The 27,974-nt window shown below is 56.6% G+C and overlaps 1 protein-coding gene across 1 annotated transcript; it reads left to right on the forward strand.

The window, feature by feature from the left end:
* Positions 1-1,087: 1,087 nt before the first annotated feature.
* On the forward strand, positions 1,088-27,643 carry VWCE (von Willebrand factor C and EGF domains). The gene is made up of 20 exons (XM_047824056.1): positions 1,088-1,214; positions 3,695-3,789; positions 3,913-4,002; positions 4,308-4,436; positions 6,931-7,047; positions 9,527-9,643; positions 10,540-10,668; positions 11,655-12,067; positions 12,150-12,243; positions 13,474-13,556; positions 15,248-15,335; positions 17,283-17,368; positions 18,599-18,716; positions 19,211-19,296; positions 20,663-20,759; positions 22,139-22,221; positions 23,303-23,393; positions 23,474-23,556; positions 23,858-23,948; positions 26,651-27,643. The coding sequence occupies exons 1-20, from the start codon at positions 1,105-1,107 to the stop codon at positions 27,244-27,246; spliced, it is 2,796 nt and encodes a 931-aa protein (XP_047680012.1). The 5' UTR covers positions 1,088-1,104; the 3' UTR covers positions 27,247-27,643.
* Positions 27,644-27,974: the final 331 nt, after the last annotated feature.

Raw genomic sequence — 27,974 nt, forward strand, 5'->3', positions numbered from 1 at the left:
TGACAAAAGGATGGTGTCTGGAAGGAGACAAGAGTCCAGACCGTTGGTGGCACACCATGTTCGTCTGTGGTCGCGGGTGTTATTATGGGTCTCAGTGACAGCCTGAGGTGGCCTGTAGGAGGGCAGCTGTAGAGGCAGAACCAAAGGAGCTGGGATTCTTCACACTTCCTAACCAATGTAGTTCATCAAAACTGAATTGGGCTGCCTATTGACAGGGAGTTCCTTATCCCTGGAAGTGTTTGAGCAAACGCTTGACTCACCGGAACGGGGCCGCTAGGGAAGATTCCTGCACAGGGCAGAGGGCACACAATCTGGTCATCCTTCCAGCTTCCTCCCAGCTGGACGATCCCGATTTTCATCCACCCCCCTGCCTACCAGTCTCCGTTTGTTGGCCTGGGGCAGTTGCAGAAATGGGCAAAGAGCAGCAGCCTGTGGGTTCAAGACCCGCTAGTGCCCCCTGGCCGGGGCGCAGGTGGATCCACTGACCCCGCGCACCCAGGGTTCGCGTGCTGATCTGCTGGCAGGCTGGGAGCCGGCCTAGAACTGCCCAGCAGCGCAGTGACCCAGCGTCCCACCTTCTCGTGACAACACAGGCAACTCCCGCTCCACGGAGACCGGCAATGCCCCGGCGCACAGCCTCCCGCGCCAGCCTTGCTCCGGGAGTCTCTTTCCTCCCAGGGCCTCAGTCTGACGCCCACAGCCCTTCTCAGGAAGCTGACTCCCAAACCCGGGCAGGGGGTGTGGGCCGAGGCCGAAACCCCGCCCCCAGGGGTCCCTGATCTTTGCCCCCGCCCCGGGCTCCGCGCCTCCCCTAGAGGCCACCGGCCGGCCGGCGGCGCTGCCTTTTGTGCGTTTCGCTCCGAGGTGCCAGAGACCCCCCACCCCCACCCCCCCACTCCCGCCACAGCCGTCCGCCGCGTCCCCTCGCGGCCCCCGGCCCCTCCTCTCGGAGTCCCCAGCCCCCCTGCTCGGCTCTGCGTGCCAGCTCGGGGCTCGCTGGTTCGCTCCCCGCGGCGCCAGGAGGAGGGGCGAGGGCCGGCAGCCCCCTCCCCCGCGCGCGGCGCCGGAGCCCAGCCGAGCCGGGGGGACCCGCCGCCGCCGGTCATGTGGGCCGGACTGCTCCTCCGGGCCGCCTGCGTCGCGCTCCTGCTGCCGGGGGCCCCGGCCCGCGGCTACACCGGGAGGAAGCCGCCCGGGCATTTCGCGGCCGAGAGGTAAGCGCCTCGAGCCCCTCCCCTGCCCCGCCGCAGGGGCGCTCCCGGCGTGGGGCAGAAGGGCGCCCCGGAGCCGCCGGCAGCAGCGCCTCGGGGCTCCCCTCCCGGGCGCTGTCCGTGCGCGGGCGCAGCCCGGGGAGGGGGGGGGGGGGTCCGGACAAAGAGACAGCAGCCTGTGCTCCGGGCGGGAACCCGTTCTGCGCCCCTGGAGGGGCTGTCCTGACAAGAACCTGGGGGGATGGAGATCCAGGCGCTGAGTGAGCCCCTCTGAGTCTGCCCTGGCGCGCGGACCCCTGGCGAGGGCAGCCCGGGACGTGCCACCTGGTCTCCGGAGCGGCTGGTCGTCGCTGGCGAACGGGCCTCCCGGCCGCGCCGGCCGCGCCGGGGCTGGGGGCTTCCTCTGCGTCCAGGCTGCACGCACGCCCCTGGACCTTGGAACCGCCGGGCTCTCCCTGGGTCACGTTTCGGTTTCCGCCTGTGCGCGCGCGCGGGCGGGGGTGGGGTGTTTGCCCCTTTGCTCTTTCCCGGTTGATGCCACCCTCCCCTCGAGTCCCCTCCCGGCGGAGGCCGGGCCGCCGCGTGTGCGTGATGCTCCGAGCGAGGGAACACGGTGTCAGCGGGCGGCCTGGCCCGCGGCCACCGCCTCGGGGGGCGCGCAGGGGGGCGGCCCCGCCAGGCTCGCAGCTCGCACGTGTGCTCCGCAGCCACCGCCAGTTCCTGCCCAGATGGGCCGGGCCCCCGCGGCGTTTCACAGCCTTCCAGCCACCTGTCTCCCCGTCACCGCCAGCCCTAGGAGGCTCCTTGGGGCGCTCGGCCGCCGCCCACCTGAGGGCGCGGCTCCACCAGCCTCGCGAGCATCCTTCCGTCCGCCGCTCTGGTGGCACCCCAGCCCCTTTCAGAGCCCCGTCTGAGGAGCCGGAGCCGCTGGCTCCTCTTTCCCAGGCTGCCGACGAAATCGCTCTAGCAAGGGGTAGCGGGTGGGGCATCACTGCCAGCACCTCCCACCCCCAGCCCCCCAGCCCCCCAGCCCCGCGCTTCTTTGCTTCTTCTGTGATAACTTCAGAGAGGGGAGAGTCTTTGAGGCTCCAGGGACCGTCTGCTGCAGATGTTTCTGGACCGCCGTGTGCCGAAAGTTCCCCTTTCCGGAGCACTTGTCGCTTTTGACAGATACTCTCAGGCGTGGAGTGAGTCTGCCTTTCCCATGTGGCCAGTGCCTGCTGCGGCACCTGGCACGTGGCGCGTGTTCTGGGTGCTCCGTAGACTGCCTGAGTGGCAGCATTCCCAGCAGCCTCCGTAGGGCAGGGCTTTCTTGTCCCTCTCCTGCGGTGCCGGGATTCCCAGTTCTAAGCAGGCTGGGCCTCATCTCGGCGCCTAGCCACCACAGGACCAGTTCCCCTCACCACCTCCATCCCCCTCCCGGACTGTGCACCTGCTGTTCCCTCTGCCTGGAGCACCCCCACCCCCCTCCGCTCTCACAGCCTGCCCCTACTCTACTTTTTCCTGCCTCAGCCTAGATTCTGTCCTTCCACGAAGCCTCCCCTGACCCTCCTTGGGACTCCAAAGCCTGTCCCATTGTGGCACTTGTCACACTATTTCGTTTCCGCCTGGTTGTTTGTCTGCCCAGAGCCCCTTGAAGGTGGGGAAAGTGACTTGTTCCTGGCTGTACTGCTATGCCTCGCCCAGGGTCAGGCACACGCTTCCCTTTGCTGTTTTGGGCAGCTTGCTGGCACCCCCCCCCCCCACCACCACCACATTGATATCACCTGGGGAATGACCTCTCTCTGGCTTCTCTGGGGCTGGCCTCCTCCTTTGTCTCTTCTGCTGGCTTCCTTTCTCAACCTTTCCCTCAACTGCCAGTTATTGAGCACATACTATGTGCCGGGCGGGCATCGCTTTTGACACTGAGGTGAACAAAAAAGATGAAGCCCTGGTCCTCAGAGAATGAGAGGGGCGACAGACAATGAACGAATCAACAAATTGATAAGTAACCGAATGCCCCAGAAAGTACGTGTTATGAAGAAGAATAAAGCAAGATAAGAGTGGGCAAGAAGGATCTCTCTGAGAAGGTACATGAGCCGAGAGACCTGGGTAAAGGCAGAAGAGAGTTGGGTGCATTTCTGAGGAAGAACCTTCCTGACGGAGAGAGCTGCAGGTGCAAAGGTCCTGCGGCAGCCACGCCTGGGGCTCTTCAGCCATTGCCATCTTTCCCCGTCAGTGCTGAGGCCCCTCTCTCCCGGCCACTCTGCCTCTGTTCATGTGGCAGGTAGCTGTAGGAGGCTGATGTCTGTTCTCTCACCCCTTTATCTTTGTCCTGCCTCCGGGAGAGACTGTCTGGGTCGTTTTTCTTTGGGGACTTCCCACCGCCCCTCTGGCAGGTTTCGAGAACTATTTGTTGACTGGCCGGGAGACTTTCACGGCCTGGTAGACCAGTCCCTTGCCCAGTGCGGAAATGTGGAAAAGCGTTCTCTCCTCTCTTCCAGACGCCGGCTGGGCCCCCACGTCTGCCTCTCGGGCTTCGGGAGTGGCTGCTGCCCTGGCTGGGCACCATCCATGGGCAGTGGGCACTGCACCCTTCGTAAGTGCCTGTCCCTGTGCCCCAAACATCCTCCACAGCAGGGCGCTCACTCCCTGGGCTGGCCTAAATAGGGCAGATTGGGGGCCCCAGCCCCCACTACCTCACCTGCATTTCTCCTCTCAGCCCTCTGCTCCTTTGGCTGCGGGAGGGGTATCTGCATTGCTCCCAACGTCTGCTCCTGCCAGGACGGAGAGCAAGGGGCCACCTGCCCAGGTAACGGGGTGGCGTGGGGGGTGGGGGGTGGGGCATGGCTGAGACTATGTGCCAGGCACGGGGTTTGGTCTTAGAGTATCATCTTCCGACAACCACCTAGGTGGGCGTTCTCATCCCCGTTTTATAGATGAGGAAACTGAGGCACAGAAGTTAGTGGCTCGCCCAGGGTTTCATGGCTAGTAAGTGGCAGTGCTGGATTTACGATCGGGCCTTTCTGCCTCCCCAGCCCCTTCCCAGCAGAATTGAGGTGGGGACGGCCGGGAGTGGGGCATGGTGTGTGCTCACCCGTGTGCTGCCTGTTTCAGAAGCCCACGGACCCTGTGGAGAGTATGGCTGTGACCTTACCTGTAACCATGGCGGCTGTCAGGAGGTGGCCCGGGTGTGCCCCGTGGGCTTCACCATGACAGAGACGGCTGTCGGCATCAGGTGTACGGGTGAGAGACCTGGGAGCTGGCGGGGACGGGGCGGGAGGGGATTCTGTCTCTGCTGTCCTTCCAGAACAGTCTGCAGAGAGATGCAGGGCAAGGCTGAGCCGGGGAGAGCTCTGGTTTGAGAGTGGGCAGGGAGGTGCCGGCCCTCCAGATGCCCAAATATCCATCTGACAGATATCTGGGCAGCTCGCGGCCAGGAACTTGAGCGAGGGGCTGCGGTGACGAGTCGTGGGTTGGCCCCCGCTTCGTAATCAGAGGAGGGGAGACAAGTAAGGGTAACCGCAGCCCCGTGCGACGGGACCCTAAGTGGTGAAGTGCCTGGAGGCGGACCCACAGGGGGACAGATAACCAGGACTGGAGTCAGGGTTGACCACGGAAGGCTCCCTTGGGCACGTGATGTTTGAGTCACTGAGGGAAGCAAACCTCAATAATTACTGTGTAAAAGTGTGATTCGTTTGTGATTTCAAACAGTTCTTTTTTTTTTAATGAAAAAAATTTTTGGTTAATGTTTATTCATTTTTGAGAGACAGAAACAAGAGAGTAAGTGGGGAAGGGGCAGAGAGAGAGAGAGGGAGACACAGAATCCGAAGCAGGCTCCAGGCTCCGAGCTGCCAGCACAGAGCCCGAGGCGGGGCTCGAACTCACGAACCACCAGATCCTGACCTGAGCCGAAGTCCTAAGCTTACCCGACTGAGCCCCCCACGCGCCCCTGTGATTTTAAACAAGTTCTTACAGGCCAAGTCTGTTACCTTCCTCAGAGGCAGCCTCTGGGACCAGTTTCTTGCATATCTTTCCAGAGAGTTGAAAGAAAGCCTTTTTTTGAATTTGGACTTTGTAAAAATAAGGTCTCTTCCCCAAATATAAAAGTGAAAAACAACTTATTTTGGAACATTTGGAAAGTAAAAGGAGAGTAGAAGATGAAAACAAACATGTCCCCGATGTCCCTGGATATTTGTTCCTAAAATGAACTTGTTTTTTCTTCCCTTTTCCCTGGACGTGTGTGTGTGTGTGTGTGTGTGTGTGCGCGTGATGCACATCTGTGTGTTTTATAAATTGGCATCAGTCATGCCTTATCCATAGTTTTTGCTCCTTATTTTGCTCACTTTATATGGTGAGTGGGGAACAGTCCTTACAACATAATTTTTACCAGCCACGCCTGTGGCTGCTGTCACTGCTGTCCCTCATTTAGGTCGCCTGCAGTGTTTCGCTGTCAGTAATGCTGCAGGAAGGAGGCTTCTCATCGGCCTCTCTCAGTATTCCCAGAAGGAGAACCATTGGGCCAAGGGTCTCACTAAGGAGTTTTGGTGCTCGGGGCCCATTGCAACATCCTCTTCAGGCAGGCTGAAGCAATTCATCCTCCCCTGAATGTTTTTCATGGGGAGTACTTCCTGTCTACACTTCTTGTTGCCCAGGGGACTGGGTCAAGGAAAAGCCAGAGAAGAGTGTCAGAGCTAGCACCGAGCAGGGCAGCACTGGCCGCCACCACGAGGGATCCCGGTGGGATGGGGCTAGTCAAGGTGGGCTTCCTAGAGGCGGCGGTTGTGGTCCCAAGGGGCCCGCTGTGGGGAGAGCAAGTAGAGAGAATGCAGGTGCCCTGCAGGCACGGGGCCAGGGGGTGGGAGACTCGGATGCAGACTGCAGTGGGCGGTTGCAGATGCTGTGGGTCCTTGAGAGCCACCATGGACCACAGTTCTTAGAGGAAGGGATGCCATGAAGCGGGGGTGGGGAGTTCTGTCCCCTGGTGCCTCTCACCCTGCAGGTGTGAACTGCCCCCCCCCCCCTGCCCCGCCCAGAGGATACTTGGATCCAGTCACCCCACCCTGGGCAGAAGCCTCAGAACCTCATCGGCACTCTGCAGCCGAGCCTTAACCCACTGCTCCAGCCCTGTCTCCCGCTGCCCCTGTCTCTGTGCCTGGCCCCTCCTCCTGCTGCCTCCTGGTCCTCCGCCCAGTGCTCCTCCAGCGGCTGCTGGGGCCGGGCGTCACCTGGGGGGGCACGTATCACCCGGCCGTGCGCTGGCCTCACAGGCATGTGTCGTGGCTCTTAAATGTTATCAGACCGTAACCAGCCGGAGAGTCTGTGCCATGTCTTGGTCACATTTGTGTCCTCAATGGCCACCCCCTCCAGATCGGCTGCGTACAGGTGGTGCTCAATAAACACTTAGTGGACTTTAGTCAGCCTCCCCGTTCAGTCTCCTCTGCCCTGCTAGGGTCGCCCTGCGGTGGGGCCATTGAAAATCATTCTGTCTCAGCCATGCTCTCTGTCATCTGGTCTGCATGGGTCACAGAGCAGGAGCCTGGCCTCTCGGCCTCTGCTTCCTGGAGGTTCCCTCATGGCCGATGACCTTCCTGGGGCCTGGTCTTTCTGTCTCGGGTGGGGGTTCCACCCGGCTGAAGGCGGGCTTCTTGCGCGGACAGGGTCCCTGTGGGGTAGAGTTTTTCCCTGCACGCAGCCACGTTCAGAGTGGTCCGTGCAAAGATGTTTTCTCTCTTCCCAGACATTGACGAATGCTTAAGCTCCTCCTGCGAGGGCCAGTGCGTGAACACAGAAGGCGGATTTGTGTGTGAGTGTGGGCCCGGCATGCAGCTGTCTGCCGACCGCCACAGCTGCCGAGGTGAGAGGCCCAGGGACAGGTGACCACCGCTGCTGGGCTCTGAGTTGAAGGCGCGGCCCTCCCCAGCCCAACATGTGCACTTTGTCCGTGCATTACTGCGTCTTACCTTCCCATGGTCCCCTGAGGGAGATATTGTATCACCCCCATTTTGCTGATGGGAAAACTGAGGCTCACCCAAGGCCGTTCTGTCAGTAAACACTGGGAGTCAGCTTGAATCCTGGCATGTCGACTCTAGGGCCCTTGCTCTGACCCGGCACAACAGGGTGGAGGGAGGGGGCTGGAGAGGCCTAGGGGCTGGGCGGAGGAGGCCACCGAGGTGCGGGAGGGCCTCGTGGGACGTGGGACGTGGGACATGGGACACCGTGCCTGCTGCAGTCGTTCACCCCCTGCATTCATTAGCTCCACCTGCCCCCAGTCTGGTGGGGAGAGGCAGAACAAGGTTGGGGTGAGGGGTCAGTGCTGGGGGAGCCCTGGGGAGAGGAAGGAGTCTTTGCTCCTGAGTGGGTAGGATGAGGGAGATCTTCGAACATAGTCACCCTTGCCTTTAAGATGACTTACACAAGGAAGCATTCTCTCTTAAACGAGGCAGATGAGGGGAAAGCTGGCCCATGAACCTGCGCTATTATTTTCTATTGTTTGAAATGGTCATAAATGGGAAAATAAGTTTTAAAAGTTGCTAGTTCCAGACGTTCTCTGCCCCTCCTTCTCTCTACTCTGCCTGGGGAATAACCCTGGTGTCTTAGCCCTCTCCGGCTGCTGTAACAAAATCCCACCGCGTGGGCCGCTTTAACAACAGAAATTTGTTCTCACGGGTCTGGAGGCCGGGAAGTCCGAGGTCAAGGTGCCAGCCCATTCACTTTCGGGTGAAGGCCCTTCCTGGCTTGTAGCCAGTCACTTCTTGCTGGTTCTTACAAGTAGAGATAGCAAGCTCTAAGGGCACGATCCCGTCACGAGGGTCCCCCCCACCCCCCAGCCGCCTCAAGAGCTCATCTAAACCTAATTAAGGACAAGAGACGAGCAGCAGACAATTGCAGAACTGGATTCTGGCACCGTGCTCACACTTTGCGTGCCTTTTGGCATTTCATTCCCATTTCAAACTGATCCTGTGAGGTTGATACTGTTTACTTCCGTTTTCCTGATAGGACCACTGAGAAATTGAAGAAATTAAGTAACTTGCCCAAGATCGTGTTACGGCTGGGATTTGAACCCAGTTGTTCCTCTCCTTGCTTTTTCTCCTCTCAGCAACCTGTCGTGAAGGTGTCTCCACATCCGGGCAAACAAACCTGCCTTGTTCCTTTTTTTTTTTTTTTTTTTTTTAATGTTTTTATTTATTTTTGAAGGAGAGAGAGACAGAACATGAGCAGGGGAGGAGCAGAGAGAGAGGGAGACATAGAATCTGAAGCAGGCTCCAGGCTCTGAGCCGTCAGCATAGAGCCCGACGCGGGGCTCGAACCCACAAACTGTGAGATCATGACCTGAGCTGAAGTCGGATGCTCAACCGACTGAGCCACCCAGGCGCCCCACTGCCTTGTTCTTTTTTTTTTTTTAATTTTTTTTTTCAACGTTTATTTATTTTTGGGACAGAGAGAGACAGAGCATGAACGGGGGAGGGGCAGAGAGAGAGGGACACACAGAATCGGAAACAGGCTCCAGGCTCTGAGCCATCAGCCCAGAGCCCGATGCGGGGCTCGAACTCGCGGACCGCGAGATCGTGACCTGGCTGAAGTCGGACGCTTAACCGACTGCGCCACCCAGGCGCCCCTGCCTTGTTCTTTTTAACTGCTTCCTGCTGCTCTGCAGCGCAAACACCCCCTAGTTTACCAGCTCTTCTTTTATTGATGAACGTGGATTATTTCCAGCTTTTCATGATTTCAAACGATGGTCTGGGGAAGCGTTGACAGAGGAGGTGCTATAGAAGCTGAGTTTTGAGGTATGAGTAGGAGTTTGCCCCCAGTCAAGATGCACAGGCATGCCGGGCAGACAAAAGAACATGGGCCAAGAGGGAGGCCCCCAAGAACATGGTGCATTTAGACGATGGCAGAACAAAGGTGAGGGGCAGGGAAGGAGGTAGGAAAGGCCGCCCGGGGGGTCGAGAGCTATGGTGGAGCATTGGTACCACAGTGGTGCCTGTGGGAGCAGAGAGTGGCCTGATCAGAGGTGCCCTTTGCACAGAACGGCCTGGAGGCCAGGTAGCAGATGGCTTAGGAGGGGCACAGGGGAGCTGCGTGAGACCATTACTCTTCTCCAGACTAGACGCAAAGGCAGCCCAGGCTATGGTAGGGCAGTGAGGATGGAGAGAGGAGGGCTGGTCCAGGGAGAGTGTCACTGATGGGCTGAATGTGGGTGGTGAGAAAGAGAGGGTTTAAGATGGTCCTTCACGGCCCTGAGGATGGAAACAGGAGAGGAAGACGGGGGAGCGCACCATTCCGATACTCCGTGGGGGGGAAATGACCTTCAGGCTTGCCCTGGTCCCTTCCAGACACTGACGAATGCCTCGGGACCCCCTGTCAGCAGAGGTGTAGAAACAGCATCGGCAGCTACAGGTGTTCCTGTAGACCGGGTTTCCATCTCCATGGCAACCGGCACTCCTGTGTAGGTAAGGTGGGGGGACCCTGTTGTCTTCATGGTTAGGCTGCCAGCCACCGGTCACCTGGACAGGGCGAGCCCAGGGACGGGGACGGGCCAGCAGTCTGGACCTCCTGGCTGCCTGGAGCCCGTAAGCACTTGAGCGTCTGCTCAGAGCCTGCCTTTTCCTGGGGTTGGCATGGCTCCTCACGGAAGACCCTGTCTTGGTCTTTTCCTGGCCACATGCAACTTTCATCCTGTTACGTTCCTCTTCCACCCCTCTCCCAGATACACCCCAAGGATTCCTCTCTGCTCACCCATTTTCTTGGCTGCCTTTGCTCCCCTTGGTAAATAAAGCATGTTAGTCTTGGTTCCTCTGGTTTAGAAGGAGACCCCTGTTTTCTCAGCCCATTAGCAGATATTTCCAGAAAGGGATTGGCATGTTTGGCTCAAGCTTGGCTCATGGGTTGAAGGTGGGGTCCCGTGGGCCTGAAAACAGACCTTGTTCTGGCAGAGTTTGGTATTTGTCCTGAAGCCTACCTTGAAGCAGTGCCGTGATTTTCGAGACTCTTTTCAGAAGGGGCTGCACCATCTCAAACCTGGCCCGTGGGATGGTGGAAGGTTTGGAGATGACATTCCCAGCAGGGCTCGTCCCCACCAGCCAGCGTGTAACCACTGCTGCGTGGTGCTGGGGGATGAGTCACCGGTGCATCCATTAAACGCCAACTGGATGTATGAACCTTCCAAAGGGACTAGCAGTAGATTGTGGCCCCACTCCTAGACATCTGAGTCACCTCCCACACTCTGAGGTAGGGATGGACCCAATGAGAACATGGCTGGGAGAGTCTCCCAGTCTCTTCTGGGCTCAGGGATGGAGGAAGCAGTAGCCTCAACAAGGCAGCTGTTGGCAGCGAGGCTCTCCTGCAGATGTAAACGAGTGTCGGAGGCCTCTGGAGAGGCGAGTCTGTCACCATTCCTGCCATAATACCGTGGGCAGCTTCCTGTGCACATGCCGACCTGGTTTCAGGCTCCGAGCTGACCGCGTGTCCTGTGAAGGTGAGCGACCTTTCACACCTACCCTCCTAGGCCCCAGCTCCGTCCCAACCTTGGGCCGGCTTTTACCAGGCCCCGCCCCCGTCCCACCCAGCCCCCCCTCCCTCCAGCCCCCAGGCCCCGCCCCTTCCCACCCAGGCCACGCCCTCCAGCCCCAACCTTTGGCCAGTTTCCCCAGGCCCCGCCCTACAGCTCCAAGGCGCCGCCCCAACATTAGGCCCGTCCCCCCAGGCCCCGGTCCCGTCCCAACCAGGCCCCGCCCTCCAGCTCCAGCCTTAGGCCTGTTTCCCCAGGCCACGCCCCCTGTCCCACCCAAGCCACGCCCCTGCCCTGGCCCTGCCCTCCCAGAGCTGGGCCTTTTTCCTTTTCTACCCATTCTTTTTCAATTCATTTTGTTATTTCCAACTCACTTTCTTTCTCACTTCTTCCTTCTACTTCTTTACCCATTCGTCCTCCCTTGTCATTTTACTGTTTCCCTAACCCTTTTGTTTTCCCCCAAATGGTAAAAGGTGGGGGGGGGGGAGCGGGGAGAGGAGCATGTGACAGGAGTCGCAGTAACCTGGGCTCCCAGGGACACTTTGGACGATGTGGCATCAGTTCGCTCTGCCATACTTTGACAGTGCGCCTATAAACATGCGTTTCCGATCATCTAAATGCCGAAGATGCTCTTTCTAGCCATGGCAAGCTTTCCCCGGGCTGTTCCTTCATCCCGAGCCTCAGCATCCCCTCTTGGGAAGCCACGTCTGGGCGGGGCAGCAGGGGACCCACTCCCAACTTGTCACTTGGGCCTGCTCCTGTAGTGCTTTCCCCTCAGCCTTGTGTGATGGTCACTGTAGCCCCCCTTGGTCTAGGGTGAACTGGGGGTATTAGACTCTTACGCTGATGAATAAAAACTGGTCCACGGACATTCAGTGACTGGCGGTGGGCTGCAGTCTCGCCTCCTGCCACTGCTGCTGCCTCCCTCAAGGACCCCCGTCCTTCCATTTCAGCTTTCCCCAAAGCCGTGCTGGCCCCCTCTGCCATCCTGCAGCCCCTGCAGCACCCGCCCAAAATGCTACTGCTGCTCCCGGAGGCGGGCCGGCCTGCCCTCTCCCCTGGACACAGCCCTCCTTCTGGAGCCCCGGGGCCCCCAGCTGGCGTCAGGACCACCAGCCTGCCGTCTCCCACCCCTGCACCACACACTTGGCCGCCAGCCACCCTGGTGGCCACTCCTGTGCCTAGTGCCTCCCTCCTGGGAACCCTGGGACCTCCCTCGCAACTACAGGAGGTGACTCCTTACTTGCCCAGGGGCCCAGAGGCCACGTGGTTGGCACCAGGGTCCTCTGCCTGTTGGCACCTGGGAGCCACGTATGAGTCCGGAAGCCGCTGGACAGAGGCTGGGTGTTCCCAGTGCCGGTGCCAGGTAGGTGGGAGGGATCCTGGGGGCTGCCCTGGTCCAGTGTCCGGGGCCTCGTGATGGCTGGAAGTCCTGCTTCTGCTTCCAGAACGGGGAGGTGAGCTGTGAAAAGGTGATGTGTGAAGCTGCTTGTTCCCACCCGATTCCCTCCGAAGACGGAGGCTGCTGCCCATCGTGCACAGGTGGGAGCTGGTCTGGGGGAGGCTAAGAGTCCCCCTCATGATCCTGCTTCTCTTCTTCCCCAGCCCTTCTGCAGCTGAAAGGCTGTTCTCTAACTTTGGGGTACGTTAGAATCACCTGAATCATTAGAATCTGGGGGCCTCACCCCCAGAGCTTCTGATTTATTAGGCATGGGGTAGGGCCTGTGGATTTGCGTTTCCAGCAAGTTCCCAGGTGATGCTGAAGTTGCTGGTCCAAGGACCACACTTTGAGACCCACTGGTCCACGCTGTGGTATCCCTCAAGGGGAACTTTCCATCTTTTGGGGATCCTTTTTGAGCCTCATTCATTCATTCATTCATTCAGTGAGTTCCTCCACATCTCCCTTCTCCAGATGTCCCCTTCGCTGTCCCAACTCCCCTCCCACAGCCAGAGGAGGGATCCTTCATCAATCCTGTCCTCTTTCCAATTCCCTCCCATGATCTGTTTACAGTTTTTCATCGGCTTCCCATTCCTGCAAGGATAACGACCCTGAATCTTAACGAGTCCTTCAAACAGAGCTCAGCAAAACTCACTCTGCACACGAATCCCTGGGATCTCGTTACAATGCAGCTTCTCCTTCAGTAGACCGGGGGGGGGCAGAACTGCTGCATTCTCTGAAGCCCCGGTGATAAGATGCTGAGGCCACTGCGAGTGGAACAGCAGTGAAGACATCTTCCTAAGGGTTAGAATGAGCATAGACTTAGTGGTGTCTTCAGGATGTTCGTGGCCTCTTACCACGTTCCTGCTCTATACTGAGCCCTGATTGCGAATGGCTGTGGATCCCTCCAAGTCCCTGCCCACGGTGGTGTTCCCATTTTACGATAAAGACAACTGAGTCCAGAGAGGCTAAGTGACATGTCCAAGGTCACCCGGGTTCCTGAATGGACAGGCCAGATTTTGAACCCAGGGCTGTCTGGCTGCGTTTCCTGCCTTATGGGGAAAATATCCCAGGTCCTGCATATAGTTCTAGGTTTACAGACACGAATGGAGCCCTCCTGGGCCATCTGATGTGGGTGTTTCTTGCTTACCCCTCGGGGGGGGGGGGGGGGTCCTAGGACTGCACAGTTCTGGGTGCCTGGATCTGCCACTCTCAGGACATCCTGGCTAGTGAGAGAATGTTCCAGGTACATTATGCCTGGAAAAGTAATGAGATCTCAAGCTTCCACCACTTTGAAGAGGTCTGATGCCTCCACTCTTGTTTGTCTTTCAAAGGCTGTTTTCACAGTGGCGTCATCCGAGCCGAAGGGGACGTGTTTTCACCTGCCAATGAGAACTGCACCGTCTGCGTCTGCATGGTGAGCCTCACAAGAGCCCTGAAGCCTCGCGGGTGTTTTCCTAACCTTTGGGGGTTTTAGAGGAAGAGGGAAAGATCGGGTGTTAAAAGTGAGCTTGTCAAATGGAAGGAGAGTTCCCAGGTTGTGGATTTTGGTTGGAATCTGTCGAATTTAAAGGCGTGGGGGTCTGTGGAGTCAGGGAGGCTTCTGCTGAGCAGGAAAGAGCCAACAGGCAAACAGGGTCCATCTGTCTAGGAAGGGGAGGGGATGAAACTCCCTCGGAAACTTCCCACCAGGGAGGCTGTTTTTCTCTCCAGGCAAAATATTTGCCAGCACAATAAAGGTATCCACATCTGGGAGGGAGGAGGCTTATTACCAGACGCTGCTTGTTAAGAGTATTATTTCGCTTTAGGCAAATTCACTTCTGTAAGAATGGTTATGAAGCACCTACTGTGTTCCTACTGTGACGCCAGGTGCCGTCACACAGATTTGATTATGAGCACGCAGCGTACACCAGGCACGGGGCTCGGGGCCTTTCATCTGTTGCCTTACCCGAGGCTCCTGGCAGCTCGTCTGGGTCGGCTTTACTGTCCCTGTTCCACAGATAAAAAGACCGAGGCCGGGAGGTGGCAAGAGGTCTGTCTGTATCCAAGGCCCGGGCTCTGATCGCCAACCCTCACTACCAGCCTCTGACCATCACTGGCCTGGCGGTGACCGCAGAGGCTGCAGTGTGAGATGGGGGGTGAGGCAGGTAGACAGCCACCTCCACGCTTTCCTGGGCTCTTCCTGTGTGCCACACACACGCAGTGGCCAAGCGCTTTCGTGGATCATGTCATTGTGTGTATCCTCAGCGATCCCCGACGGAGGCACCTCTTCCACCCCATCTCACGGATAGGGAGACTGAGGCTAAGTGAGGTGATGGACATTGTCCAGAGTCGCACAACTCGTTCGTGGAGGAGCAAACACTGCAACTCACCTCTTGCTGCTCCAGAGGTGGGGGGGGGGGGGGGGTATTTTTTATTTTTTTATTTTTTTGAGGCGGGGGATTTTTATTTATTTATTTTTTTTTTGCCTTAACTTCAAATTTAAAATTAAGTTTTAACGGGCACCCCGGTGGCTCAGTCCGTTAAGCGTCTGACTCTTGGTTCAGGTCATGATCTCACGGTTCGTGGGTTCGAGCCCCACGTCAGGCTCTGTGCTGACAGTGCAGAGCCTGCTTGGGATTCTCTCTCGCCCTCCCTCTCGCTCTCATCCTCCCCTGCTCACACACACACACACACACACTCTCACTCTCTCTCTCTCAAAATAAATAAATGTTAAAAATATTTTTTAATAAAAAAGTAAGTTTTAAATTTAATTCTTTGAATAGCCAATAGAGTCACATGGTTCAAAACTCAGATGTACAGGAAGGTGTCTTTGATGGAGGAACCTCTGTTTGCCTCTTCCCGGCATCCTTCCAGAAGCTTCTATGTGCCGTGGGAGGATGTTCTCACCACACCGTAGCAAATGCCAGGAACTAAGTCCCTGCACACTGTCCTTGTTGTCACCATGGTGGCATTCAAAAGGTTTGGGATGGCTTCCTTTTGGAGGCTTTGGTCTTGGACAGGAAGCTTGAGGGGTGGTGTGAGATACGGAATGAGCTTGAGGGGCCTTGGGGCCTGGTTTCCCTCCTCCCCTCTGCCCCCACCCACCACCATCTCTCCCCTCCTCAGGCCGGAAATGTGTCCTGCATGTCCCCTGAGTGTCCTCCCGGCCCCTGTCAGACCCCCCTGAAGTCAGATTGTTGTACTTGTATTCCAGGTAAGTGAGTCTTTGGGGTCCGGGTGGGGGACTTGGCCTTTGTGTGTGTTTTTGGGAGCAGGGTGAACAGAGCAGGGGAAGGAGATTGAGTTTTGCTTCAGAAACTCCAATCAAGTGAAGCATTTCAAAGTGCCAGCTTAACTGAGCGCCTACTATGTGCATGGTGCTTTAGATGCTAGATTGGGCTCACAGCCCAGTCTGCCCCTGCTCTAGGAGGCGCCTTCAGCACGGCCAGGAAGGGGTGTGAGTCTATCCTTGGCATGGCTCTGTCTTGAGACTGGAAGGGCGTCTCCCCTTCCCCACTAATGAGTTGGTCCTTTGTTGAAAATGTGGTTCTCTTTTCCTGGGATGACCTCATCATCATCACAAATGTTCCCCGACGGCTCTGTGCTGCTGCCTGCCAGCCCTTGATCTCATTGAATCCATGTGGCACAGCCTTGAGGGAGTACGATTCAGAGGCCCATTTCATAGATGATGAAACTGAGGCTCACGGAAGTCATTGCTGCCCAGAGACATCATGACCAGTTAATATCAGAACAGAACTGGAAATCAAGGCTGCCTGATTTCAAAGCTGGTGTTCTTTAAAAAAATTCTTTTTTTTTTAAATTTTTAAATCTGTTTAACGTTTTAAAAAATATTTATTTGAGAGAGAGAAAGACTGAGTGCGAGTGGGGGAGGGGCAGAGAGAGAGAGAGAGAGAGAGAGAGAGAGACAGAATCCCAAGCAAGCTGTCAGCACAGAGCCAGACGTGGGGCTCACACCCACGAACCGTGAAATCATGACCTGAGCCGAAGTCGGATGCCTAACCAACTGAGCCACCCACGCGCCCCTAAAAAATTATTTTCTTAACTTTTAAGTATTATTTTTAGCTAAGACATTTCTGAATAGGTAATATACTGCCTATGAAGTAGGAGCTTTTATCAGTTCTCATCAACCCCATTCTACAGATGAAAAGATTGTGGCTTAGACAAATTAAGTATGTCCCCTTGAATCCCTCCCTAGTGGGTTGCATAGCTGGGATTTGAACCGAAGGCAGTCTGACTAAGCCAGGGGGACCTGGGCCAATTTTTAGGCTGTTTTTATTTATTTATTTTTTTTTAATTTTTTTTTTTCAACGTTTATTTATTTTTGGGACAGAGAGAGACAGAGCATGAATGGCGGAGGGGCAGAGAGAGAGGGAGACACAGAATCGGAAACAGGCTCCAGGCTCTGAGCCATCAGCCCAGAGCCCGACGCGGGGCTCGAACTCACGGACCGCGAGATCGTGACCTGGCTGAAGTCGGACGCTTAACCGACTGTGCCACCCAGGCGCCCCTAGGCTGTTTTTAAAAAAAAATTTTTTTTTAACGTTTATTTATTATTGAGAGACAGAGAGAGACAGAGCATGAGCATGGGAGGGGCAGAGAGAGAAGGAGACACAGAATTCAAAGCAGGCTCCAGGCTCTGAGCTGTCAGCACAGAGCCCGACGCGGGGCTTCAACTCCCAAACCACAAGATCATGACCTGAGTCAAAGTCAGAGGGGAGGCTCAACCGACTGAGCCACCCAGGCGCCCCTAGGCTGTTTTTATCTGTAAGGGGGCAGTCTTCAGAGGAGAGGCTCTCACTGACTCCTCCCTACCTCCAGGGGATGTCATTTGTCCCAGACCTTGTCTTGGGTGTCTGGGCCAGTCTCCTTTCATTTCTTCTTCTTTTTTTTTTTTCTTACTCTTTAGTTATTCCGGGATTCCCTCCCTTTTTGGTTAAGGACCTTAGTTTGCACTTGACTCACTCTCCATCAGTTTTTAAGCAACAGCTTATTTTTTTTGTCAAGGGTTTGGAGGGGAGCGGTTGGCTCCCTGAGTGTGGGGTATGCTGGAGGGCATGGTGGCAGTGTTAGCTTCCCGAGGGCCCCCCACTCCCCACTGTTCCCCTTTCTCTTTAGCTGCCTCTCCCTTTCTCCTCTGCAGTGAGATGCTATTTCCACGGCCGGTGGTACGCAGACGGGGCTGTGTTCAGTGTGGGAGGTGATGAGTGTACCACCTGTGTCTGCCAGGTAGGTGGGTGTGGGGGAGGGGAGCAGGGCGCAGGACTTTCCCAGCATGCCTCGACCAGGAGACTGGGAGCTGCCACATGGCAGAAGAGAAACTGAGGCAGCAGGGGCATTACCCGCGTTCACCAAGGCCTGCCCACAGTCTCCTTGGAGTTCACCCTTCAGCAGAGCTATTTATAGAGCACCTACTGTGTGCCCAGAGCAATGCCAGATGCTGGGGACACAGCTAAGCACGAGACAGCCCCAGTCCCCTCTTTCAGGGAGCCCACAACCTAGGTGGGCTGTGGGCTGGTGATTGGGGCTCCTCACCGGAAGGGAAGGCTTCTTGGAGGAGGGATGTTAAGTTGACACCTGAGGGGTGAGGGAGAGGAGCCTGAGGCAGGTGTGCCCGGCAGAAGCGAGAACGCACAGCCCGTTCTAAGGCCTGAACGTGTCCCTGCTGCCTGGGGCACAGAGTGCAAGAGACTAGGCCAGAGGGGAAGCTGTGCGTAGGGAGGGTCCTTGAGTTGGGGTCTGAGAAGCAGGGCCTGGGGCAGGATTCTCGTGTAAGTCATCTTCGGAATGGCAGCCAAGGGCAGAGGAAGGAGCCAGGTGAAGACGGGGTCTCAGGCTGACTCCACAGGGAGCTCCGGAGGGAGTTGCACGGCAGAGACAGGTGTGCACAGAGATCAGGGAGCTCGCATCAGTTAGTTGTATACACTCCCTCTGCTCTCTGGGAAGTGGGGGTGAAGAAACCATCCGGGCACCTGAAGGACTCGGCGGCTGTCAACCAAAGGCAGTCCTTAGAGGAAGGGGTCGCGGGGAGGAGGGGGCCTCACAGCCTCTCCCACAGACTCAGGAAGGGCTTTTCTGGCCAGGCTGAGGGCTCTGGACTTGGCAGAGCTGATGACCGGTTTTAATTGGTGGAGCTGTGCGATCATATTGGTGCTCGAGAACGTTCTGTGGCTGCAGAGTGAGGGTGCACTGGGGTGAGAGCAGGAGGCTGTTGCACAAGTGGAGGGAAGGGGTGCTGGGGCTATGGCCTGGGCAGGCGGAGACCCCCAGCCCAACAGCTGGGACGTCCCAGAACGTGCTCCTGGCCTACCCCCAGCCACCCCCCACCCCCATCCCTGGAGATTCTTTGTCACTTTTAGGAGAATGACAGCAGCAGCCTGGCAGCCTCCTCTTCAGCTTTCAGATGGCCCAGGGCCGGGGAGCTGCCCTCACTGGCCCGTGTGCCTGGTTCTCTTCCAGAACGGGGAGGTGGAATGTTCCTTCACACCATGTCCGGAACTGGATTGTCCCCGAGAGGAGTGGTGGCTGGGCCCTGGACAGTGCTGCTTCACCTGCCGGGAGCCCACACCCATGACAGGTGAGGGCCCCCAGCCCTGCACCCCAGGGCGATGCCCTCCAGCCCAGGGTGATGCCCTCCAGGAGGGAGGCTGAGCTTTGCGTGCAAAGACTTAGGGTGTGTGTTTCTGTAAGCGTGTATGTCTCTATGAGTGTGTGTGTGTGTGTGTGTGTGTGTGTGTATGTGTTTGCAGTATTTGTGCGAGTGTGCCCGTGTGTGTGTGAATGTGTGTGTTTATGGGTTTGTAGGTTAACTGTATGTCTGTGCGAGGTGCCTGTGTGAACCGGGCACATGTTTGGAGGGAAGAGTCACTAACTGAGGGAGCCCACAGACAGCTGCGGGCAGCCCCTGGGTCCAGCAGGTGGCGGGACAGACACCCGGGGAGCTGCCTGGGCAGTGTGAGCGAGCAGAGGCGGCTGTCCTTGGTGGGGTGTTGCTGTAGGTCCGGCGGGCGCTCAGCACCTCCTTGGCGCTCGCGCCCACCCGAGCTTTCTCCCTCACTGTCCCCCGGCCAGGCTGCTCTCTCGACGACAACGGGGTTGAGTTTCCTATTGGACAGATCTGGTCTCCCGGTGACCCCTGTGAGTTATGCATCTGCCAGGTGAATGACAGCGTGCACGCCTTCAGCTGCTTCCCCCGGCGGTCCCTGCCTCGCCCCGAGCAAGCCCTTCTGCCCTGCGCGGGCCCTCCGGGCCGGGCACCCCCTGCTCCAGAAGCCGGGCCGCCTCAGCCCGCCCCTCGTCTCCCTCCCATGCTGGCAGGTTCCATGTTTACAGGAGGGGCTGGGACCCAGTTTCTTCTGTCCTCGGTAGCTCTTTTGGAACAGCGGAGCTTGGCAGCCTGCCTAAATGGGGTGCCACACGCTGCTTGCGAGGACTCGGGTCCCAAGCGCAGGTTTCCCCGGGCACAGGTAACTGAAGGGGCGTAACAGCCCGCGGCTCAGTAGTGCAGGCGTTTCCTGCGAAGCTGCAGTGTTTCCTTTGGCAACGTGAATCTGTGACCTCAGTTCATCAGAAATGGATAAGGAGGGGGTGCTCGAGCTTTAGAGTCCGGTTGACCCCGATATGCCAACATAGCCACTTACCAAGAAACACTATTGTTTCAGCTCGTTGAGTACGCACGTCGGCTTTTGTTTCGAGTTCTTGATTCATGCCTCGGAGCTTAGAGCTTTATTTCTCAAAATGAGGTCCCTGCACCGGCGGTGTCCTCGGCATCACCTGGAGCCTGTTGGACACGCACACTCTCCAGGCTGCTCAGACCTCCGGGCTCAGAATCTGCATTTTAGTCCCCGGTGACCCATGTGCACACTGGTGTGCGAGAGGCACAGCCCCCAAGTACCTTGGATGCGCCATTTGTTAAAAAGCCTTAGACCCTTGCAGAACTTGGGAACGTTTCCTTGGGATTACAGTCGGGAGGAGGGTACCTCCGCTGCCTTTCCCCTTTGTGACTGACCCAGGGCACTCGTAGTCTAAGAAAGCTTTGTCAACGTTCAGATTCTCGGAGGGAAGAAAAGAAACCATATGTGGTGCTTTTGTCTTCTGAAATAGACATTTCCGGTGGAATAGTTTTCTATAAAAATAGGATTTTATTGTACTCTATAGGTTTGGGGTGAGCCAGGGTTCCAGGGAAAAGCTGAGAGAATTTGGATGGGGTGGTGGTGAGCTTTGGCTGTTGCCAGAGAAGGACAGGAAGCCGAGGAGACCAAAACCCCCCTCTGACCTTCCTTCTCCTTAGATAGGGAAGCCTTCCCGGAAGGCTCACACCCCCTTTCCCAAGGAGCCGGTCCTCTGTGTGGGGGTACCTGCCACGTCCTAGCTGCATCATGGCGCCCTCCAGGCAAGCCTTGGCCAGTCTGAGGCATTGCCCTCTCTGGTGGGAGGGAGGGTGGGGTCGGGCAAGGGGGTCGGGCAAGGAGGCCGGGCCCGGTGTGTCAGGTGGGGTCTGGGTGAAGTTCTTCCTTCCTTCAGGCAGATGGCTCAGTGAGCTGCAAGAGGACAGACTGCGTGGACTCCTGCCCTCACCCAATTCGGATCCCTGGACAGTGCTGTCCGGATTGTTCAGCAGGTAATTTCCTGCTTGTGGGGCTACACAGCACCCCTTCCCCCCCACATCTGGGCTCACCCTGCCCCAGGTTTCTCCAGACAGGACCACACAGGCTTTATCTCCGGTCATCCCTCACAGCAGCCCCGTGGGAGAAACCCATTTTACAGATGAGGAAAGTGAGGGGGGTGGTTCGTAAAGCAGTTTGCCCAAGGCAGGCCTGGTCTGGGTGCTAGAAGCAGAGAGAAAGATATGCTGAGTTTGTAGCCTAGGTGGGGTGACAAAGGTTCACACCTGTGAAACAGGGAACAGTGAGAGAATATAAAAATGATACTTTTTGGGAGTGCCTGGGTGGCTCAGTCACTTGAGTGTCCGACTCTTGATTTCAAGTCATGATCTCACAGTTTGTGGGATTGAGCCCCTCATCAGGCTCTGCGCTGACAGTGTGGAGCCTGCTTGGGATTCTCTGTCTCTCTCTCTCTCTCTCTCTGCCTGTTTGCATGAGTGGTCTCTCTCTCTCTCTCTCTCTCAAAATAAGTAAACTTAAAAAAATGATACTTTTTTCCATTTTTTAAAATTTTATTTAAAAAAAAAATTTTATTTTTACATAATGTCTACACCCAACGTGGGACATGAACTTATAACCCCAAGTTCAACAGTCACACGCTCTTGCAACTCAGCCAGCCAGGCTCCCCAATACTTATTTTTTTTATATTAATTTTCACCTGTTTCATTATTTCAAAAGTATTGAACATACAGAGAGCAAAAATAAAAACAATTTAAAAGGCCCCTTATCACTTTTAGCCTCATGGTTTTGTTTTTTTCATCTCTTTTCAAGACATAAGTATCTTTATCTATAACGTATCTATAACATGTATCTATAAGTAACAAATAATATATATAACACATATACATGATAAAAGACTTTCCTGTTGTCCTGTCACCTCCTTTTATACTTACTAGAATGTGATAAATGGCATCGAGGTGGCAGCCCTCAGATCTGGCCTCTGCGGGCTTGGGGAAGTGGAGGGAGGCCGTGTGGGGGAATGTTCTGGAAGGTGGGGGGTCGACGGGGGAGCAGAGAGGATGGCTGTGGTGCCGGGCTCTCAGGTTGTGTCTCCCAGTCCCCCTGGCTTGATCTTGCCCAGTGAGGGGCAGGGGAGGAAACGCTTCCCTCCCTGGAAGAAGAGCCACTCTGACCCCTCTGCTAAATCCAGTGCCAAAAAAAAAAAGTCCGCGCCCAGTCCAGACCTGTGTTTTGTCTCTTCTCCAAACCCCGCGCTGACTGCCTGGGGCTGGCCTGACCTTTGCTCCCCAGAAAACTCTTGGACCTTCATCCTTGGCAGGCACCTGGTCACCAGCCACCTTCCTGGCTGGCGCTCACCCCGTGCTTTCCCTGGCAGGCTGCACCTACACAGGCAGAATCTTCTACAACAACCAGACCTTCCCATCCGTGCTGGACCCGTGTCTGAGCTGCATCTGCCTGGTAAGGACCACCCAGACCTGACCCCCGTCTGTGGAAACTCCACAGACACTGACCCCTGCTCATGAACCTTGGAGGCAAAATCCAGAACCTTCCAAGAGAAAAGTCATCCTGGGTCACGGTGAAAGTTGGCTCCCTCCAGCCCTACCGAGGATGAATCTTTACTCGGGGCCAGAGAAATATTTTTTAAGCCTGCCCAGCGAAAGCCCTCCGCTTCTGGGTGATCAGGGGGAGTCCTGGGGGCTCCCAGTAGTAAACACGTGCATGCTCGCTGAGGGTGCAGGTGAAGGCCTCAAGCCCAGGACTCTGAGCTGGAATCTGTGATATACTCCCATCATCGACTTCTTTCTGTGTGCCGATCCAGCTCTCGGCCCTCTCTCTGCATGAGCTCAGTTAATCTTCGGGGGAATCCTCTGAGGTAGGTGCCAGGGTCATGTCCATCTGCTAGGTGAGGAAATTGAGGCACGGAGAGACGAAGTCCTTCCCTCAAGATTCTCACGCTGGTCCACTCAAGTGCCAAGAATCGAATCCTAGTATTCTGAGTCTGCGCTCCAGGAGGTGAACCTTTGCCCCTAAGCCAGGCTGCCTCTCGGTCTGAAAAAGCATGCGAGATAGTTAACATCATTTAGTGTTTGGAAAATGGGGGAAAAAGTCCTATTCCTTGTCATGCTGAAAACGTCCGAGGCCAGTCGAGTGAGCACGCCGAGTGGAAAGGGACAAGGTCTACAGAAACAGAGAAACTCAGGTGAACTCTCGGGCCTCTGAGTGGCCCTATTTGTTCACGTGCTTCCGGGAGCTTCAGGCTTCTGGGTCCTTCTGTCTCCTCGGTTTCTGGTGCTCACCTTTCCTGGGTATTTTGTGGATTTGATCGGCAGGGACCTGTTGAAAGATGAGCGGCACGGTCAAGGCCAGGCCCTTGGCTCTGTGGGGCTTGAGTTCTGTCGAGAAGACAGACTGAGTGAACGAACCTGTCCCCCAACCGTGGTGGCTCCGATGGTCGCTCCGTGGTTATGCGGCTGTCCTTCCCGAGTGTCCCGTCAGCTGCTCGGAGCAAAAGGCCTTGTGTGTTTTCTGTGTCCCGCAGCTGGGCTCGGTGGCCTGCTCCCCGGTGGACTGCCCCATCACCTGCACCTACCCTTTCCACCCCGACGGGGAATGCTGCCCGGTCTGCAGAGGTGAGTGGGACCAGCACCCCTATGTCCGTGGCTCCCAGCTGGGCCTTGGCCCTCATGGCCCTGTCCCTCTGCCCCCGCAGATTGCAACTACGAGGGAAGGAAGGTGGTGAACGGCCAGGTGTTCACCTTGGACGATGAGCCTTGTACCCAGTGCACGTGCCAGGTAAGCTGGGCCTGGGGACGCAGGGGCTGCCCGGCCAGGCACTGCGTCTGGCCTGTTGTCCCTTTGCAAAACTGTAAGTCCCCTCAGCCAACATAAGCCCGCCTTCCTCCTGCCTTCCCAGCTTTAATTGCCGGCCAGCATGCCTCCAGATTTGATGGTATCCTCCCTGTTTGTGGTCTCCTTAAAGCGGCCCTGCTGTTCAGCCTCTGTCCCAGGAGCTTTCTGTGGGCGTAAGAGGCATGTGCGGTGCTGTCCTGGGACGGGATGGGGCTTCCTCACGTGTGTCCCTGTGCTTCCCCAGCTGGGAGAGGTGAGCTGTGAGAAGGTGCCCTGCCAGCCGGCCTGCTCGGACCCCTCCGCGCCCCCTGGGGACTGCTGCCCCTCCTGTCCAGGTGAGCGGGCCTCTGGGCCCTGGGGCTTCTCCACTGTCTTCCTGCACTTTGCTCTTGCCAGAAACGGAGACCTTGTAAAGGGCTGGGTGTGAGACACCCAGGCTCAGCGAGGGAACGCGTCTGGCTCGAGGCCACACCGCCAGCACGCGGCGAGGACAAGCCTGGGCTCGCTCATCCTCATCCAGCGTCCCTTGTGCCACATCCGTGACACCTGTGTCCCTTTTCCTTCATTACCTCCTCCCTTAATGTCTTTTTCGCCTCTTTCTCCCTTTTCCAACAACAACAACAACAACACCCCACAATTTAGGAACTGAATCAACTTGGCAGGAGAGTAACCACAGTATGTCCTGAATACTAGGTGTTACCATCTCCAATTTCCTGGTGAGGAAACAGGCGCAGAGGGGTGGAGGGGCACCCTCAAGGTCACGTAACTGGCAGGAGAGCTGGGATTTGAGCCCAGAGTTGATGCTTTTTAGCTCCTGCGTTGTCCTGACTGCTGAACACGATTTTCATTTTTTTTGTCCACTCCATTATGAGGGTCCGCCCGTGTGGCTCTTTCTGCAGAGGTACAGATAGGACCCAGACAAAGTGCTGTTAACACATGGCTTTAAAGTACCAACGTGGCCCAGAGCTGGCCGTTGTAAAAAGCCCCCAGATACTCCGGTTTGCTCACCCTCTGACTTTTAAGCTGACGTTTGGACAGTTTCTCGCTTCTTCTTTTTCTGTCTATCCATAATGGACCTGCTGTGAAAAATCTCGGGTCCGACAACTTTGTTCTTTTCACACTTGGTGAGTTGTGTCGGGGCCCTGTGGTTAGCAGGTGGAATCCTGGGCCATGGGGCACTGGTGGGGGGGCGGGACAGCAGCATGACAGCACGTCACCAGACAGGGCCCCTCGACCAAGCGGCAACTTGCCGTGGGGTGGCCGGCTCCCCACACTCCTCCAGCTCTGCACCATGTGCCTTGAATTTAATTTTTCCAATTTAACACGCCCGTAAAGTACCTTACGTGTGGCTATTGTATGTTTTTTTTTTTAATGTTTATTTATTTTGAGAGAGAGAGAGCGCGCGCGCTACTGAGGGAGGGGCAGAGAGAGGGAGAGAATCCCAAGCAGGCTCCGCGCTTGGGGCGCACGGGGCTCGAACCCACAAACCTCAAGATCACCACTCAAGCTCTAGCTGCTGGTGTTGGGCTCAAGCCGGGGTCTCTCCGATTCCTTGCCCCGTGCTGTCTTGCCTTCACAAGGGGAAACAGAGGCCCAAGGAGGTAAGGTGTAGAGCCTGGCCGCTTCTCCCAGGAACACTCCACCTTTGGCTCCATTCGCCATGCGCCTCTTCCTAACAATAGCTCCTTTAGGGAGAAGCCACTTTTTGTTGAAATAGAATATGAATTGCTCCTTTTGCTACTTAATAAACATAAGTTTTCTTGAGATGTAATTCATGCGCCACTTAATTTGCACACTCAAAGCATATAGTTCCGTGCCTTCGGGTATATTCAGAGTTGTGTGTCCGTCTTTCAGATGATTTTTAAAATCATTCCAGGGGCACCTGGAATGAAGTCGGTTAAATGTCCGACTTTCGCTCAGGTCACAATTTCACGGCTCGTGAGTTCGAGCCCAGCGTGGGGCTCTGTGCTGACAGATCGGAGCCTGGAGCCTGCTTCGGATTCTGCATCTCCCGCTCTCTCTGTCCCTCCCCTGCTTGCATTCTATCCCCCACCTCAAAAATAAATAAAAAAACATTACAAAAATTCTAAAAAGTAGGGGCGCCTGGGTGGCTTAGTCGGTTAAGCGTCCGACTTCGGCTCAGGTCATGATCTCAGTCTGTGAGTTCGAGCCCCGCGTCAGGCTCTGTGCTGACAGCTCAGAGCCTGGAACTGCTTCAGATTCTGTGTCTCCCTCTCTCTGTGCCCCTCCCCTGTTCATGCTCTGTCTCTCTCTGTCTCAAAAATAAATAAACGTTAAAAATTTTTTTTTTTTAAATTCTAAAAAGTAAAATGTAATCATTCCAGGTTTTATGGATTTGACAGCATCTGTCTCCTTCTGATCATACCTTTCTCCAATACTCTCCCTTCTTACGCGTCTTCACTCCTCTCTCTCTCGGCCTAAGCCTCTTCCTTTGCTTGTTCTCTGCCCATGTGTCAAGCCCTTATGACGTGCCGGGCTCCAGGCTGAGACTCCAAAAAGTTTTTTGTTTTTTTTTTAATAGACTTTATTTTTTTAGAGCAGTTTTAGGTTCACGGAAAAATGAGCAGACGGTACAGCCTCCCCTGTCACGAACATCCTGTACCAGATGGTCCGTTTGCCACAATCCACGAACCTCCACGGACACATGGTTATCACCCAACGTCTGTCCGTCCTTAACATCTGGGTTTAGGCTGAGATTTCCCATGCACCATTCATTCAGTCCTCAGAGTGACTCTGTACGTCGTGATGATGCCCATTTTATAGATGAGGACACCGAGGCCCAAGGGAGTTATGTGCCTTATACAACGTCACAGAGCCAATGCCTGGCAGAGTGACTTTGGGGGATTGCCCCCTGCCCCCCTCTATTCAAGGTTCCCTTTTGGTCTCTCCCTGGAGGCAGGGGCCAGCTGGTCCTTACCAGGTGTGAGAGGCCTCCGTCCCCAGGGCAGCTCATCCCAGAGCCGCCTCGGCCGTCCGGAGAACCAATGTGCATCTTGATTCCTCCTCTTCTCTCTAGATTCCCTGGAAAGAAGAGCCGTGGAGTCTGGCAAGGCAGCTCGGAGCCCCCGTGGGGACACTGAGGCCCCGGTGAACTGTAGCTCATGCCCGGGCCCCCCAGCAGCGTTGCCTGAGAGGCCAGTGCCCCATGTTCTCCAGCTCCTCCTCAGAATGAACGTGACCATCACGCAGACTCTACCCACGAGCCCCTCAGGAGACCAGGCCTCACCCTCACCCCATTCGGGGTCCGGGGGCACATTCCCAGGGGAGCCGGGGGCCTCCCAGCCCTCCCCAGGGCCTTTGATCCTTCCAAGAGCCTCCACTCTACCTCTAGCCGCTCCCGGGGCTCCTGGGCCTCCTCCTGTAACCCCAGAGCCTGAATCCTCATCTGGAGCCCAGACAGCAACCAGACGGCCCTCTCCGCCTGCCATCGTCCTGACTGAACCGTCAGCCCGTTCTGCGACGGCCCCCAGCCCCTCAGAGACCCCCGCCACCCTCCTCCGGCCTCGCAGACTCTCTCCCGCTGCCTCCAGACTGTCTGCAGCCCTGGCAGTCATGGCCAGCCCCAGCCCCCGGCGCACGGGGACCTCAGAGGGGGAGGAATCCACCGGGTAAGCCGGCCTCGGCTTCAGGGCCCTGCCTGGGAGACTTCGGACACAGAAAACTGCCAGGGGCCCTGGGCGCTGGCAGGGAGGCTCTGGGGCGACCGAGGCTGGTGACGCCAGAGGCTCACTGCTGCAGGGCTCCTGGGGGGGATGGAACGTCCCCAGGGTCCAATGCAGCCTTGTCCCCAAGAAGCATTTGGAATGTGCCGTGAGAGGAGGCAAACGGCATTCTCCATGGTCTCATCCTCCTCGGACACCACGGCGGCCTGTCTTGGAAGGAAGGCTGGGGCTGCTGAGCTCCCTGCTCTGGAGGAGAAGAGTCAGAGGGCCTGGGAGTCCCCTGGGATTGTGCCTCCAGCCGTCCCTCGTCCCTCCCTGAGGTTTCCCGATTAAAGGCTGTCTCCGTCTTCCCCCGCTCCGCCGCCGGCTGCCCCGCTCCTTCACTTCTCGCCTTTGGAAAGGTGGGGAAATGTCACTCTGAGCCCACCGGTGGGAAAGTAACACCCCACCCCACGCCCCGGCTTGGGAAAAAAAAAACCTGAGCTGAACCGGGGGGGGGGGGGGTGTCTCGTGTAAGCACCTGCTGACTTCGATGCTGGGAGGGCTCCTATACTGGAAAGGAAAAAGACGGACGGAGGAGGAGACTTCGTAGGTTGGTTTCCCTGGGTGGGAGCCTCTGGAATTAAACAGGAGCAGGGGTTGGTTTCCCTAGGGCACCCTCTGAGCAATGGCACCTGA

Source organism: Prionailurus viverrinus, chromosome D1 (assembly GCF_022837055.1).
Source record: "Prionailurus viverrinus isolate Anna chromosome D1, UM_Priviv_1.0, whole genome shotgun sequence".
Classification (NCBI taxonomy): domain Eukaryota; kingdom Metazoa; phylum Chordata; class Mammalia; order Carnivora; family Felidae; genus Prionailurus; species Prionailurus viverrinus.